Below are 17,565 nucleotides of genomic sequence, written 5' to 3'. Positions count from 1 at the left end.
GGCAATGCCACTCATCACCTGTGTGTGGGCAGCTGCACTGAGCCCTGTGTGTCCCTGGCTGGGAGAGGGGATCTGAGATTCTCCTTAGGTGGGATGAGACTGCAGGAGGGTTTTGGAGCTCTGCCCTGTGAGACTGGATTCCTCAGCTCTCTGTGGGGTCCAGTTTCTTCTGCAGGGAACACCAGGGTGTGATCACAGAGCGTCCAGCACAGGGCAGCTGAGAGCAGGGCTGATGGACAGAGCAGCTCTCCCCACTCTGCACTCAGGGGAAGGTTTCACTGGCACTGCAGCAGCAATGTCAGGGAGTTCTGGCAGGAGAAACCCTCCTCAGCTCCTTCCTATCCACAGGGGATTTAGTCTGAGTTCAGGCCATACTTCTGTATCCTTACTGCTGCGAGGCAGGACTGAGTTCTCCAGAGCCCACAGCCAACCCTCCTCTCAGCAGTGGCACGCTCAAGCCAGCACATTGCAGACCTCCCAAAAGGGCCCTGCCAAAAGTCCTCCTGAATACAGAGAGTCAATCTGAGGGTGTTCCCTAAGAGTTGGAAGATGTTTTCATCCGAGAAGTGTTCCCTAATTTTTCACACTGCGGCTTTTCCTCCTTGGACAGGTCTCCACACTTGATCCCAGCAGATGTCCAACAGCAGCTCCATCAGCCAGTTCCTCCTCCTGGCCTTTGCAGACACACGAGAGCTGCAGGTGCTGCACTTCTGCCTCTTCCTGGGCATCTACCTGGCTGCTTTTCTTGGAAATTGTCTCATCATCATCACCATAGCCTGTGACCACCACCTCCACACCCCCATGTACTTCTTCCTCCTCAACCTCTCTATTGTTGACCTTGGCTACATCTCCACCACTGTTCCCAATGCCATGGCCAATTCCTTGTGGGACACCAGGGCCATTTCCTACACAGGATGTGTGGCTCAACTCTCTTTCTTTGTATGTTTGATCTCAACAGAGCTCTTTCTTCTCACTGTCATGGCCTATGACCGCTACGTTGCCATCTGCCACCCCCTGCACTACGGGACCCTCCTGGGCAGCAGAGCTTGTGTCCACATGGCAGCAGCTGCCTGGGGCAGTGGGTTTCTCTATTCTGTGCTGCACACAGCCAATACATTTTCACTTCCCCTCTGCAAGGGCAATGCCCTTGACCAGTTCTTCTGTGAAATCCCCCAGATCCTCAAGCTCGCCTGCTCAGATGCCTACCTCAGGGAAACTGGACTCATTGTGGTTGGTGCCTGTTTTGGTTTTGGGTGTTTTGTGTTCATCGTGGTGTCCTATGTGCAGATCTTCAGGGCTGTGCTGAGGATCCCCTCGGAGCAGGGACAGCACAAAGCCTTTTCCACCTGCCTCCCTCACCTCACTGTGGTCTCCTTGTTCCTTAGCACTGCCGCCTTTGCCTACCTGAAGCCCCCCTCCATCTCCTCCCTATTTCTGGACCTGTTAGCATCATTTCTTTACTCAGTGTTTCCACCAGCAGTGAACCCCCTCATCTACAGCATGAGGAACCAGGAGCTGAAGGATGCCATGTGGAAACTGATGACTGGATGTTTCTAAGCAGCTCATCTTTGGCATATCACTGGCCATGGAACTCACATTAGGACTAATCTGTAATACGAAAATCCAAAATACGAATTTTGCTGGTTGTTTAGTCTTCTCAGTAGCCTAGATACATGTAGGCACTTCACCTTTCTCAGCAGATTTCCACCTCTGCTTGCGCTTTGGTCATTTCGATGCTGCTCAGCTCTCCAGTGTCTTCCGAGACTTGGAAAACTTCCCATCTTTCAGATGTCTACTAAACAGTTCTCTTGGAAGTTCAGTGTGTTGTTAAGTGACCTTTCTATCTATCTGAACAAAAGTTGGTTTGGAGAGAATCTCCTCTGAAAGCTGACCCCCTTCATATGCTGCAGGATGAGCATGAGCCAGCAATGTGCCCTCCTGGCTATGAAGGCCAATGGCACCCTGGGGTGTATTAGAAGGGGTGTGTTCAGTAGGTCAAGAGAAGCCTTTCTCCTCCTTGCCCAGGTGAGAACGCACCTGGAATGTTGTGTCTAGTTCTGGGCTTCTCAGTTCACGAATGACAGGAAACTCCTTGAAAGAGTCCAGCGTTGATCATGCTGTGGCTCTGTGATTCTGTGGTTCCTACACAGTGGAATGATCCTAAAAGCTCCTGTTATCATTTTCAGGCTCAACCAGTGTCCACCTTAGGAAGTGCTAAATGTATAGTAGGGCTGCAAAGCAGATTTGAGTGCTGGAAGATGTTCCTGGCCTGAAACCTATCTAGGTAGCTCACTAGCAGCCCAAGCAGGTTTAGGGCTCAGGGCTTACCTTTCCTAACTGTGCCTGTGGACATTTACAGGCTCTCCCAGCATCCAACATGACACACTAAATGTAAGGCAGTAGCCTCAAACATAACATGCAAGGGCATAAAAATCTGAAAACTCTCCTTGTAGCCCACTAGCAGCCCCAGTAACCATGGGGCACAGGGTTTTCATAGACAATGCAATGGTATGAAATTTGCCTGTTGTCTTTTTCCAGCTCTAACAGTGTCCACCGTTGAAAACATAAAAAGTCCAGCTATAATTCCCAAAGACAAAGTTTGAGGTGTGAAAGATGTTTCTGACCTTCAACCTGCCTGGGTATCCCACTAGCAGCCCCCGTAGCCCCGGGACTCAAGGTTTTCTTTAGAAAGGGAACAGTCTGATGTCATTTTGGGGCTCTACCAGCATACACCTTCAAACTGCTAAACGAACAGCAAGAGATCCCTAACAAAAGTGTGAGGGATGAAAGATTCTCCTGGCATGAAACCTGCCTAGGTAGATCACTGGCAGCCCCAGTACCTTAGGGCTCAGAGTGTTCAGAGACAAAAGAAGGGTCATAACTTTGCTTGATGTAATTTCTGGCTATACCAGAGTCCACCTTTGAACCTGCTAAATGCACAGCAATACATGAAAGATGTTCATGGCCTTACATATCCCCTGGTATCCCACTAGCAGCTCCAGGAACATGGGGGTCAGGGCTTTTTTAGCCATGGGAGTGGATGTAACTCTGCCCAATGTAATTTTCCAGCTTTAACAGTGTCCACCTTTGAAACTGCTCAATGTCCAGCACCAGCTCCATGGCAAAAGGTGCAAGGGTGGAAAAAGGTTTCTGGCCTGAAACCTCCCCAGGTATCCCACTAACAGCCCCATTAACCTTGGGGCTCAGGGCATTCCTAGCCACAGGAACAGTCCTAAAAATGTCATTTTCAGGCTCTACCATCATCCACTCTCGAACATGCTGGATGTCCAGCAGTAGAGTCCCAGGTTCTTTAGCACCTATTGCTGGCATTTTGTTAAAAGCACCGTAAGTTAGAGACCCATCTGCAAGCACATGTGAACCATTAGTAAAATGGAGATTCCCTTCAGAGAGATCTTGAGAAATTCTGGGATTTGATGACCAGGAACATCAGGAAGATTTCCAAGCAGAAGAGATCTTCTCCTCCTGCCCGTATTTTCTCTGCGGCTGGAATTAATTCTCATGTTGGTGGCCCCCATAGTTCTGGTGTTTGGATTTGTAAGTCATAAAGTCTGCATAAACATGTTTGTTCCTTGCTGAGCAATGCTTGCACAGCATGAAGGCCTTTTTTCTAGTTCTGCTCCAGAAATGAGTCAACTAGGAGTGCACTAGTGCCTGAAAGGGCACAGGAGTGACCCCAGAATTGTGTTGCACATGTTGTCTACAAAGGCGGCCTAATTTTGGGAGCAATACATTTGACTTTCTTTCTAGCAGCCAGTGTGGTGTCATGTGTGGGTGTTAAGATGAGAACACTGCTGATAATAGGGAGCAGTGTTAGTTGCTAGTTGTGTCCAAGCAATCAGTCTTTCTCCTGGGCAGAGCTGTCTCTCTGCAGCACTGCAATATTTCTGAGCTCCCTCTATTCATCCCAGGAGCCCAGCTCACAGAAGAGGAGCAGGTGAAGACATCATATTCTCCATCCCCTCTGGACTCCTCCCTAGAGCTCCAGGGAACCTTCTTGGAAAGAAACTGAAGTTCTCATTGACTTTCCCTCCCCTGGCTGGGGAGAAATCCTTGTGTCCAGCAGAGTCCTTTCTCCTGATCAAACCAGAGCTGGGCAGGACAATCACCTTTCATTGTCTTTGCATGAGACAGGACCCCCAGGCAAGGACAGGCAGGGGTCTCTGACCCCCTGCAAAGGTTAAGGAGCATGGCTGCCTGGGACCTGCTGGTCCCAGTGCCCATGGCAATTACTGAGTATGAAGGCCAGGAGAGAGTTGCTCGGACACCAACCCCTGTTGTCAGCTGAAGGGCCAGAGGTGGTCCAAGAGACATGAGTGTGTTCAAGGTCCAATAGAGCAATGCTGCCTGGGATGAGGAGCATTTTTGAGCCTGGTGGGGAATTCCTTTGGCCAAATGAAAAGACACCAGATGGTAACAGTTAGAAACATCCATACCCAGAAGCACCACATGTCCAACAGCAGCTCCAATAGCCAGTTCCTCCTCCTGGCCTTTGCAGAACCCATGGGAGCTGCAGCTCCTGCCGTTCTGCCTCTTCCTTGGCATCTTCCTGTCTGCTCCTCTGGGCAGCAGTTTAATGATCATTGTTATAGTCTCTCTAACATTTCCTCCTCCCTCAGCAGCCAGTCCCCGGCTGGTAGGGTTTGTGGAAAGATTTGAGCAGGTCATAGGGCAGTTATCACCTCCTACAGCCTGTGACTTTACAGCTGCACAGGCAAACAACCCTGGCAAACTGACACACCATCTGTGCAATGGGTGCCTTGGCTACATCATCCCAATCCCATCCCCATCCCAATCCCATCCCCATCCCAATCCCATTCCATCTGTCCTGGATCTTGCCAGGGCAGAATTAACCTCCCCAGGCAGGCAGCACAGGTGAGCTGAGTTAGCCCAGGCTGTTTGCCACACCACTTGACATCACTCCTGCAGAAAAGGGGCTTGTTGGGGAGGGGCACTCCTGGTGCCTCCAGGGCAGTCAAAGTGCAGCCGAGTCATCGGGTTGGTCATCATGCTGTGCAGTTACTGGGTCATAACTGGGTATAAGTGAAATTCACTGTGGGCTACTCGCCTTTCATGGTGATTTGGTCAGTAAACTGTCATTAGGCCAGCCCATGGAGGCTCTGTCTGTTTCTCCTGTGGGAGTGAGTGAGCGGCATGTGCTGCTCAGCCACTGGTTGGAGCTGAACCACAACAGCCCTTTTTGGAGTCCAAGGTGGGGCCTGAAGGGTTGTGATAACAGTAGAGGATGAGGTGAGGGGTGCTTTCTCCTCCCCTTTTCCCTTTAGGCTTTTTACAGCATCTGTTGAGAACGTTGACTATCCCTGGGATGTTCAGACCAGCATATGTGTCTTGCTCTCTCTCCTGAATGTCTGTCTGGACCTATGTGTTACCAACAACTGTTCCAAGAATATTGCCAAGAGGTCTTCCCTGGGCTGAAGGGTCAGGGGTGGCATGGGGTGTGGGAGGGCATGAAAAAATACCTAGACAAGAAAAACAGATCCAGAGGCACTGTGGCTGCCCAGGCCTCAGAAACCACCACCACAGCTGAGCCAGAAAGAACCCTTACAACAGGCACTGGAGCTACCCGTGCCTCAGAGAGTGCAGCTCCTGCAGTCTCTCCAACAAGCACCATGGGTACTCAAACCTCAGAGGCCAAGCCCAGAGCTGATCCAGACAGCCAACCAGTACACCTGTCAGTCACCTCTATCCAGAAGAAGAAATACATGGAGAAATCAGTCCTCATCGGGAGAGATGCTGATGAACTGGGACCATTGCAAGGCCCTGAAGAGGCAATACCAGAGGTTATAACCTGATCCTTCTCCTTGAGCTGAGACACATGAGAAAAGACTTCAGCCACCTTCCAGGGGAGCACATCATCACCTGGCTACTCCCATGCTGGGACAATGGGGCACGCAGCAGGGAGAAGGCAGGGAGGCCAAGCAGCTGGGATCCCTGTCCAGAGAAGGAGGCAGTAACAAGGCAATTGGAAGGAAGTCTCAAGCTCTCAGCCTCTGAAAGTGACTTCGATCAAGTGTAAGGGCACAGTACCAGTTCATTGAAGATGCTGTGTATTGGCCAGACCAGTGGATGCCCATGGAGAGAGATATCTGAGGGGATTAGCCATATGAGAGATGATTTAGTGTGATCCTGATGATTTGCCGCTCTCTGCATACTGGGCATAGACTTCCTCTGGAGAGGGCACTTCAAAGACCCAAAAGGGTACCAGTGGGCTTTTGCAATAGCTGCCTCAGAGACAGAAGACATTGAACAAGTGTCTCTTCTGCCTGGACTGTCAGAAGACCCTGCTGTTGTGGGGCTGCTAAAGGTTGAAGAACAATGACTACCAGTTGCTGCCATGATGGTGGACAGGCAACAATACCACACCCAACAAAGACTCCCTGATTCCCATTCAGAAACTGATCATCAACTGGAGAGTCAGGGAGTGATTGGTAGAAGCCACTCACCCTTCAACAGTGCAATCTGGCCAGTGCAGAAGCCCAGTGCAGAGTGGAGGCTGAGGCTGAACTATCGTGCCCTGAATGAGGTCACGCTGCCTCTGAGTGCTGCAGTGCCAGACCTGCTGGAACTCCAGTATGAACTGGAGTCAAAAGCAGCCAAGTGCTACACCACAATCGACATTGCAAATGTTGTTTTCTCTGCTCCTTTGGCAGCAGAATACAGGCCACAGTTTGCTTTCAGTTGGAAGAGAATCCAGTACACCTGAGATCGACTGCCCCAGGGTTGGAAACACAGCCCCACCATCTGCCATGGACTGATCCAGTCTGCATTAGAGCTGGATGAAGCCGCAGAGCACCTACAGTATACTGATGATGTCATGGCATGGGACAACACAGCAGAGGAATTTTTTGAGAAAGAGAAGAAAATGATCTGAATTCTGCTAAAGCTGGTTTTGCCATCAAACAAAGTAAGGGCAAAGGACCTGCTTAAGGAATCCACTTTTTAGGAATAAAATAGCAGGATGGGTGTCATCAGATCCCAGTGGATGTTATCAATACAATTTCAGCTATGTCTCCATCAACCAACACAAAGGATACACAAGCTTTCCTAGGCACTGTGGGGTTCTGGAGATTGCATATCCCAAACCACAGTCTCACTGTCAGCCCTCTCTGCTGTGTAACCTGGTAAGAGAACGATTTCTAATGAGCAGTGAGAAGCCTTTGAAGAGATCAAACAGGAGATAGTCCATGCAGTGGCCCTTGGGCCTGTCCAGACTGGGCCAGATGTAAAAAATGTGTTCTACGGGTCAGCCTGGGAGAATGACCCTACCTGGAGACTCTGGCAGAAAGCACCAGGGGAGGCTCAAGGTCAGTCTCTGGGGTTTTGGAGTCGGGGCTACAGACGATCTAGACACTCTAACAGAAAAGGAAATACTGGCTACCTGTGAAGGGGTTCGAGCCACTTCAGAAGTGATTTGGAATGAAGCCCAGCTCCTCCTGGCACCCCGACTGCCCGTGCTGGGCTGGATGTTCAAAGGGAAGGCCCCTTCTACACACCATGCCACTGATGCTACGTGGAGCAAGTGGGTCACACTTATCACACAGTGGGCTGGAATAGGAAACCCCAATCACGCAGGAACCCTGGAAGTGATCACAGACTGGCCAGAAGGCAAAGACTGTGGAAAATCACCAGAGGAACAGGTGACACGTGCTAAAGAGGCCTCACTGTACAGTGATCTGCCAGAAAATGAGAGAAAATATGCCCTGTTCACTGATGGGTCCTGTGGCATTGCTGGTAAACATCAGAGGTGGAAGGCTGCTGTATGGAGTCCCACATGACTAGTTGCAGAAGCTGCCTATGGAGAAGGCAAATCCACACAGTTTGCAGAGGTGAAAGCCATCCAGCTGGCTTTAGACATTGCCAAAGGAGAAAAAAGGCCACATATGTAGCTCTATACTGATGCCTGGATGGTGGTCCATGGCAGATGCTCTAAATAGAAAATGATGTTATGAACCTCCCAAATACTCTGAAAATGTAGCACCCCTGGTGTTGAAACAGGGGTGGATAATTTCCTGGTACTGAACAGGCCATAGTTCTCCTCCCCAAGAAGCCAGCACAGCTGAGCTGAGTTTACCTGGGCTGTTTTCCACACCACCTGACATCACATCCCCATCCAAGGGGCTGGTTGGGGAGGGGTGGTCATGGCATGGTGCAGCACTCTGTTATTGTTGGGTTTGTAAGGCACTCTCTGTGCTATCACTGGGTGTGACTGCAATTGGGGCTGATATTGTTTACATTTTATGGTGCTTTTGTCAGTAAACTGTCCTTATCCCAGCCCTCAGAGGCTCTGTCTGTTTCTCCTCCGGGAGTGAGCGAGCAGCATGTGGTGCTGAGCCATTGTTTGGGGCTGAAGCACCACAGTTTCCAAGCCACAAGCAGTGAGCTTCTCTAGGAGAAGGTGGTGGAAAACTGTGTCTAAGTTCTTGCTAAAGTCAAGGTAGACAACATGCAGAGCCCTTCCCTTGTCCAAGAAGCAGGTCATCCTGTCATACAGGGAGATTCAGTGGGTCAAACAGGACCTGCCCTTATGAACCCAAGCTGACTGGGCCTGATCACCTGGGGGTTCTTCATGAACTGGTTAATGCTGCTCAGGATGATCTGCTCCACCAGCTTCTCTGGGACTGAAGTTAAACTATCAGACGTGTAATTTCCCTGATCATTCTTCTGTGCCTTCATATATTGGGAATTACATTGACTGATTTCCAGTCTGCTGGTACCTCTCCAGTCAGCCAGGACTGATGGAAAGTGGCTTGGTGAACCCCCCTTGCCAGCTCTTTCAGCACCCTTGGCTGCATCCCATTCAGCCCCTCAGATCTCTGCACATCTCTGTGGTGCAGCAGGACCATCTCCTCCTGGATTGAGGTGGGCTCATTCTGCTCCCTGTCCCTGTCTCCTTGCTCAGGGAATTGGATTCTCTCTGTACAACTGCTCCTATTACTAAAGACAGTGGCAAAGATTTCATTAAGCACCTCAGCCTTGGCCTCATCATTCCACAATGTTTCCTCCTGAATCTGATAGGGGATGGAGGGTCTCCCTGCTCTTTCTTTTATTTAAATGAAGGCCAGATGAATTTCTAGCTGGACTTTGGACCAACACCGCATGCTGCCCCAGGAAGAGCCTGAGCAATGCTTGAGGGACAGGACCTGTCTTCCCTGGGCTGGGGGGTCAGGGCTTGGCCTTTCTGCTTCATCAAACCAACCCAGGGCTTGCTCAGCATCTCAGCTGCTAGTACATTGCCTTTGCCTACCAGCCAACATGGCCTCCAATTACCTGTTCTAACGAGTCCCTGGGGAGGCTCAGCCAGCAATGGCTCTCAGCGGGACTCATTAATACTTCAGGTACTTTGGCTTCTGCTTTTGACATGGAGTTTGTTGTGTAATTTCCTCTCAGTACCTGAGCATCAAGGACTCAGCAACAAATGCACCCCAGGGCTCATTAAAAATACAAAGCAAGCCCTAATGAGCTATGTCTCTTGATGTAATTATCTTCAAGTCTTCAAGAGATGGACAGACCTTTGAAGCTGTTTCAAAGGGAGCTCAGAGTAAAATTGATTTCTTTTTAAGGGTGTAGGTTATTATTTTCACTGTAGAGGAGAGGTGACAACCTCTGACTGAGATTGATCCAGGGTGCCTCCTAAGGTGGTCTGGACTGCTCTGAAAAAGGGTCCCTTGAGGCAGTGGGGACAACCTTGCTGCACATCTCCACAAGCCCACCATGACTCTCACCAGCCAACTGGGACTTGCATCCCTTGTCCTCACATCAGGTCTCTCTGCTGCACTCCACAGTGGGGCATTACAGCCCCTCTGTACCAGCTCCCCTGCTTTCCTTAGAGAACTGGCTGCACACAGGCAGCACAGAGGGAGTTATTTTCCCACCAACAAAAGAAACCTGACAAGATTCACCATTAGATTAAACACTCCTCACTCTATGCCAAGTGCAATCTGCCACCAGTGAGGTTCACCTGCCACAAAGCTTAACCAGGTGAGAGATGTTCTAATGAGGAAGGAGACTGTGAAATCACCACAACTCAAGAGCTGGCTAAAGACAGAATGAGTCAGACAACTGCCAGAAAGGCAAGGGTTTAACTCCCAGAAACTCAGAGCAGCAGCTGGATGGTTGAGAGGTGTCTGAATGGTCCAAGGGGAAGGGGAAGGGGGAGGGAAATCTAGAGAGCAACCAGAAGCGCTGGTGTGCAGATCCACTGTTGGAACAATGGTCAATTGACTTTAGACAGGTAGAAATATGTGACAGATAGGGGAGATTAAATGCACAGCAGTCCTGTTTCAGGCTAGACAATAGTTCACCTCCCCAAGCAGCCAGCAGAGGTGAGCTAAATTACCAGAGGTGACCTGAGTTAACGCAGCTCAGCTGAGTTAGTCCAGGCTGTTTTCCACACCACCTGACATCTCTCCCCCATAAAAGGGGCTGGTTGGGGAGGGACAATCCTGGGTTCCTTAAGGACAGTCTGAATGTGGCTGGGGCATTTGGTTGGTCCTTGCACTGTGCAGTACCTTGTGATCCTTTGGTCAGTAAAGTACTCTCTGTTATCACTGGATGTGAGTGTAGTTTGTGATGTGCTTTTATCATTTCTTCACCGTGATTTTGTCAGTAAACTGTCCTCATCCCAGCCCACAGAGTGTCTGTCTGTTTCTCCTCCGGGAGTGAGCATTATAACCTGACCCTTGTACATGAGTACCAAGGGAACGGTCCTAAAATTACCTGATGCCATTTTAGGACTCTACCAGTGTCCACCTTCAAACACACTGAACATCCAGAAATATTTCCCAAACAAAACGTGCGAGGGATGAAAGATGGGTCTGGACTACAGCCTCCCCAGGTAGCACACTAGCAGCACCAGGAACCTTGGGGCTCAGGGCTTTCCTTAGAAAGGGAACAATCCTGACAATGCCTGATGTCACTTTTGGGCTCTACCAGTATACACTTTCCAACTGCTAAACGAACAGCAATAGATCCTTAAAAAAAGCTTTGAGGGATGAAAGATGTTCCTGGGTTGAAAGCTCCTGAGATAATCCACAAGCAGCCCCAGTACCCTTAGGGCTCACGGCTTTCATAGACAACAGAATCTTCCTGGCAGTGCTTGACATCATTTTTCGGGCTCTAACAATGTCCAGATTTGAAACTGCAAAATGTCCAGCAACAAATCCCCCAAAAGAAAATCAAGGGCTGAGAGATTGTCCTGCCTTGAAACCCCACTAGGTAGCCCACTATCAGCTCCAGCTACACTTGGACTCAGGTCAGTCCTTACGAAGGGAATGGTGGTGACAGTGCCTGATGTCATTTTCTGGCTCTACCAGTGTCCAAATTCTAAACTGCTAAATGTCCACCAATATCTCCCAAAGAAAAAGTGAGAGGGTTGAAAAAAGTTGCTTGGAATGGAACATGCCCAGGTAGCCAACTAGCAGCCCTAGTAACCTTGGGGCTCAGAGATTTGCTTGCTAGGAGAAGAGTCCTAAGAGTTCTTGATGTCATTTCCAGGCTCTGCTACCATCCAGCTTCGAAACAGCTAAAGCTCCAGCAATAACTCCTTCCTAAATAAAATTTGAGGGATGAAAGATGTTCGTAGGCTGAAACCTCCACTGTGAGAGGCGAGTAGCCCCAGTAACCCTTGAGATCAGGGCATTTCTTGCCATGGGAACGATCCTAACAGAGTCTGATGTCATTTTCAAGCTCTACCAGCACCACCCTTAAAATATTCTAAATGTAGAGCAATAGTTCCCCAACCAAAGGTGTGAGGAATTAAAGAGGTTCCTGGCCTGAAACTCCCCCAGGTAGCCCATGAGGAACCCCATTAACCTTGAGGCTCAGGGCATTCCCAGACAGGGAACAGTACTAACAGGGCCTGATGTCAACTTACAGATCTACCTGCATCCACATTCAAAACTTCTTCATGTAACACAATAGCACCAAAGCAAAAGGTGTGGGGACTGAATCCTCCCCAGGCACTGCACTAGGAGCACTGGTAAGCCTGGAGCTCAGGGCATTCCTAGCCACGAGAATGGTCCTAAAAAGGCCTGATTTCATTTTTGGCATCTACCTTCATCGACCTCCAAACATGCTGAATGTCCAGCCACAGAGTCCCAGGTTCTTTAACACCAGTTGCTGTCATTTTGTTAGAGGGAACACAATTTAGAGAGATACCTGCATGCACACATGTGCACTGTTAACAAAATGGAGCTGCACTTCAAACTCACATTGACAAACGCTGGGATTTCCAGACCAGAAAGATCAAGAAGGTTTCCAACCAGAAGACATCTTCTCCTCCTGACCATATTTTGTCTGGGCTGGAATTAATTCTCATGTTTGCAGACCCCAAAGTTCTGTGGGGTGGATTTGTAAGCAAAAAAGTCTAACTAAATGTGTTTGTTCCTTGCTGAGCAGGGCTTGCACAGCATCAAGGGCTTTGGACTAATTTTGCTCCAGAAATGAGTCAACTGGGAGTGCCCAAGTGCCGGGAAGGGGACAGAACAGGCCCAGCTGACCATAACTGACCCAAGGAATTATCCATACTGTATGATTACAAGAGTGAGCCCACTGTTGTGTTGCACTTGTTGTCTGCAAAGGTCGCCTGGTTTCAGCCAGGATAGAGTTGATTTTCTTTCTGGCAGGGGGTGTAATGCCGTGTTTGGGAGTTCAGATGAGAGCAGTGCTGATAACACAGGGATGGTCGAGTTGTGTCCAAGCAGTCAGGGACTTTTCAGTTTTTTATGCTGCCCTGTTTCCGAGAACACGAGTTGCACCCAGGGGGCTGGGCGGGGACACAGCCAGGACACAGCCAGGTGACCCAAACTGGCCAAAGAGCGTATTCCATTCAATTGTGTCATGCTCAGATGATGGCTGGAGGGGAGAGTATCGTGCAGATGCAGGACATGGAGTTTTGGGGAGTGTCCAGGTTCAGGACAGCTCTGAGCTGTTCCCCCTGAGCTGTGCGGTTCGGTGAGAAACTGCATTGTGCAGCCCCAGTTTGTATATTGTGCTACAAAGTCCTGTTGTTGTTGTCAGTCTCTCTCTGCTGGCCCAGTAGACTGTTCTTATCCAAACCCACGATGTTTTGGGGGTTTTGGTTTCCTTTTTTCTCCCTTCATCCCAGCAATAATCCACCCCCACACCCTGTTAAAGAGAGAGAGTAGCTGTGTGGTACGCGGCCCTCAGCTGGGATGAAACCATGACCAAAGGTTCCAGCACAACACCCGCAGCTCAGACATGATGGGTGGAGAACCGGGCACAAGAAGTATTTGGTCATTCTGGGGGAAGCCATATCAGTCAGAGGTGCTGAACAGGGATCTGGCCATGAGCACATTGGGCTGCACTAGGAGGAGCGTGGCCACACAGACAAGGGCCCTTCTTGTCCATCTGGATGCAGCACTGGTGAGGCCACTTCTGGAGCAGTCAGACCCAGTCAGTCTCCAGACTGGGGCTCCCCAGTCTGGAGAAATGGGGAGGAACACTCGTGTGGGCAGTAAAAGTATGCCAAGTTACAATGAGGGGTCTTGTGTGGAGAGGTTGAGTGACCATTGCTTCTTTAGGGCGGAGAGAGGGGAGGCTAAGGGAAGCCCTGTCTGTGGTACGTGGAAAGCACATAGGGTATCAAATCCACTGAAACTGCAGCTTTGAAGGTCAGAGTGGACGTGAGGATAAAGAAATGTCACTGTGAGGGCAGTGCTGTGATGCGAAAAGTCACTCAGAGGAAGTGTGGATGAGCTGGTGGGTTTGTGTCTCTGGGAACAGCTGGTGAGGATGGAGAGACATCAGAACAGGCAGGGACATCATGGGGTGAGATCAAGGTTGGGAAAGGTGCTGGGTGCTTGCAGCCTACAGGGAAACAGGCACAGGTGTGGGGCAGTGTGGGATGGGCTGTGGTGCAGATGGCCAAGGGTGCCAGCCAGGATGAAAGGGCCTGATATTAATGAGGTCTTTGTCCCCTTAGCTGTGGCTGATGTCCCTGCCACAGAGGCTTCAGAGGAGACACATTGTCCTCATGGCCACAGAGCATTGTTTTCCCCTTGCACCCACCCCAGGGTAGGCCTCCATGAGTCACATCCCTGTCCTTCCCTTGGTGTCACACTCCCCACATCCCAAGGAAGACCCCTGAGACACAGGTGAGGGTCAGGATCTCCCTGCCCAGGGGCTGGGGGTCAGCACTTAGCATTTCTGCTTCATCAGACCAAGCCAGGGTGTCCTCAGCATCAGAACTGCTTGCGCTTTGCCTGGGTTTGTCCTCATGGCCTCAAGTTGTCTGCTCTAACGAGCCCATGGGGAGTCTTTGTCAGTAGTGACTGTCGGTGGGGCCTGTAAATGCTTCAAGGTACTTTGGGCATTAGTCCTGACTAAACATCTGGAGAGGTTTCATCATTCTTCTCTTGCTACCTTGAGGTCTGTGGACTCAGAATAAAACACACCATGGGGCTCATTAACATCCAGAAAGCCCTCACAACCATGGCTCTTCAAGTCATTTTCTTTAAAAAAAAATTAGCCTTGTACAACTAATTGGAGAGGTTTTATTTGAGTGATGAAAACTTCAAAGGAGTTTCACAATGCAGGATTTTTCCGTAGGAAAAATGTTTCTGTCATATCTCAGATCATGGAAGAACGTTCAGCAGCATGCTGCAATGGGGGCTGGTCCTGAGGTCACCTAAAGAGATCTGGGCAGGCAGGAAAAGCAGTCTCCTTAGACCCAACCCTGCATGGAGAACCTTGCCCTTCCCCAAGCCCAGCAGTTCCCTCCCTGGCCTCCTGGGACTCCCAACACTTTTCCTGGCAGCATCTGTGCTCACAGGCACAGACAGATTTCTCTGACAACAAACAGCAGTTCAACATGACACAGTTTAATAACCATGAAATCTCTCTCCTCAGCTGCCTGCTACGGCCAAGCAGCGTGTGAAGGGGGTCAGCTTTACTGGTGCTCCCAGTGCACAACCTGGGGAGGTTTAGGTGCTCTTGCTGGACATTTTGCATTTTTGAAACTTGACGCTGCTGGAGCAGGCAGATTATGTCAGGCACTTGTAAGGACTGTGCCCTTTGACAAGGACAGTCCTCAGCTCCAACATTACTGGGGCTGCTAATGGGATGTCTGAGTTTGATGCTGGAAGAGACTGAAAATGACATCAGGCACTATTAAGATCGTTCCCTCAGCTACAAAAGCTCTGAGCCTCAAGGTTAGTGGGACTGCTTTTGGACATCCTGGGGAGTTTTCAGACTCCCAAGATATTTCAGCCCTCAAACCTTTTGTTGTGGAACTATTGCTGGGCATTTAGTGTTATAGTCTTCAGGATGCTGAGGGAGACCTTATCACCCTCTACAAGTACCTGCAAGAAGGATATAGAGAGGTGGAGGTTGGCCTCTTATCTCAGGTAACAAGCAATAGGATGACAGGGAATGGCTTGAAATTATACTATGGGAGATTTAGGTTAGACATCAGGAAGAATTTCTTTATGGAAAGGGTATTTAGCTATTGGAACAGGCTGCCCAGGAACGTGGTGGAGTAACCATCCCTGGAAGTATTACAAAGTTGTGCAGATGTTGTGCTTCATGACATGGTCTGGAGGTGGACTAGGCAGGGTTAGGCTGTGGTTGGACTTTGTGAAAGATTCTGTGACTTTATGTTTGTTACACTTCAAGGAGATTCCTGTTCTGTCATGGTGGGAAAGCATTGCCATTTCAGACAAGTAGTCAAGTGATTCAAGCAATGCAAATATTCTTATAAATATTTAATAAATGTCAAGAGATATTTTAAGAAAGAAAAATTTGTGCAACTTTTCAGGCAGATGTGATGCAAAGAGAGCACAGCCCATCGATACCCAGCGTGTGGGTCATACTGTATCAGCAATGGGATGAATGTGGACCATCATATTCCAGTTTAAATAAACTAGAGGGAAACAAAGATACAGGAATTAAAAGCTATACTACATAGAGACAGGTCCTAATATGAGTTACATGGTCAGTGATAAGCAGAAGAAGATGAGCAGTTCCTTGTTGCTTAGAAACATCCAGTCATCAGTTTCCACACAGCATCCTTGAGCTCCTGGTTCCTCATGCTGTAGATGAGGGGGTTCACTGCTGGTGGAAACACCGAGTAAAGGAATGACACTAACAGGTCCAAAGAAAGGGAGGAGATGGAGGGGGGCTTCAGGTAGGCAAATATGGCAGTGCTAAGAAACAGGGAGACCACAGCCAGGTGAGGGAGGCAGGTGGAAAAGGCTTTGTGCCTTCCCTGCTGTGAGGGGATCCTCAGCACAGCCCTGAAGATCTGCACATAGGACACCACAATGAACACAAAACACCCAAAGCCTAAACAGGCACCGACCACAAGGACTCCAGTTTCCCTGAGGTAGGCATCTGAGCAGGAGAGCTTGAGGATCTGGGGGATTTCACAGAAGAACTGGTCAACAGCATTGCCATGGCAGAGGGGGAGGGAAAACGTATTGGCTGTGTGCAGCACAGAATAGAGAAACCCAGTGCCCCAGGCAGCTGCTGCCATGTGGACACAAGCTCTGCTGCCCTGGAGGGTCCCGTAGTGCAGGGGGTGGCAGATGGCAACGTAGCGGTCATAGGCCATGACAGTGAGAAGACAGAACTCTGTTGAGAGCAGAAAGAAAAAGAAAAAGACCTGAGCCACACATCCTGTGTAGGAAATGGCCCTGGTGTCCCACAAGGAATTGGCCAGGGATTTGGGAACAGTGGTGGAGATGCAGCCAAGGTCAGTAACAGCGAGGTTGAGGAGGAAGAAGTACATGGGGGTGTGGAGGTGGTGGTCACAGGATATGGTGATGATGATGAGGCCATTGCCCAGGAGAGCAGCCAGGTAGATGCCCAGGAAGAGCCAGAAGTGCAGGAGCTGCAGCTCCCGTGTGTCTGCAAAGGACAGGAGGAGGAACTGGCTGATGGAGCTGCTGCTGTTGGACATCTGCTGCCGTCAAGTGAGGAGACCTGTCCAAGGAGGAAAAGACACAGTGAAAAGTGATGGAACTCTTCTTTTAGGAAAACATCTTCTAATTTTTAGGGAATGCCCTCAGATTGACTCCCTGCATTCAGGAGGACTTTTGGCAGGTCCCTTTTGGGAGGTCTGCTTTGTGCTGGCTTGAGCGTGCCACTGCTGGGAAGAGGGTCAGCTGTGGGCTCTGGAGAACTCAGTCCTGCCTTGCAGCAGCCAGTAAAGAGAAGGATGGTGTGATCTCAGACTAAATCCCCTGTGGATAGGAATGAGCTTTTCAGCACTGTCACTCCTATTTCACCTGAGGGCAGAGCAGAGCTTTGGTAATGGTGGGACAAAGGGAGCAAGGAAAGGAAGGGAAACAGTGAGAAACAGTCCAGCCAGGGCTGCAAGGACAGGGACAGACAGAAAGGTACTCGCAGGTTTCTCAGACTGAAAACATGGAAGTCTTGTCTCAGAGTCTGTGCTGGGTGGCAGAAACCAGGGGGTTGCTGTGGGAAAGTATCAGCACGGTGGGTGATGTCAGGGAGGTACCAAATCCCACTGCCAGGGCAATGCTGGGAGCAGCTCACTCTTCCTCC

At 49.8% G+C, this 17,565-nt stretch overlaps 2 protein-coding genes across 2 annotated transcripts; one reads left to right on the top strand and one right to left on the bottom strand.

Moving 5' to 3' along the window:
* Nucleotides 1-633: 633 nt before the first annotated feature.
* On the top strand, nt 634-1,557 carry LOC311202423 (olfactory receptor 14C36-like; the record flags this gene model as incomplete). The annotated part of the gene is made up of 1 exon (XM_084277012.1): nt 634-1,557. One exon carries the CDS (start codon nt 634-636, stop codon nt 1,555-1,557), a length of 924 nt encoding a protein of 307 aa, XP_084133138.1.
* Nucleotides 1,558-16,030: 14,473 nt separating this feature from the next.
* LOC311202422 (olfactory receptor 14A16-like) lies at nt 16,031-16,957 on the bottom strand (the record flags this gene model as incomplete). The annotated part of the gene is made up of 1 exon (XM_084277011.1): nt 16,031-16,957. The coding sequence occupies one exon, from the start codon at nt 16,955-16,957 to the stop codon at nt 16,031-16,033; it is 927 nt and encodes a 308-aa protein (XP_084133137.1).
* Between the last annotated feature and the right edge of the window lie 608 nt (nt 16,958-17,565).

Source organism: Gallinula chloropus (genome assembly GCF_964237585.1).
Source record: "Gallinula chloropus genome assembly, chromosome: 30".
In the NCBI taxonomy this organism is placed as follows: Eukaryota; Metazoa; Chordata; class Aves; order Gruiformes; family Rallidae; genus Gallinula; species Gallinula chloropus.
Note: the sequence above shows the minus strand (reverse complement) of the source record. Positions and strands in the feature narration are given on the sequence as shown.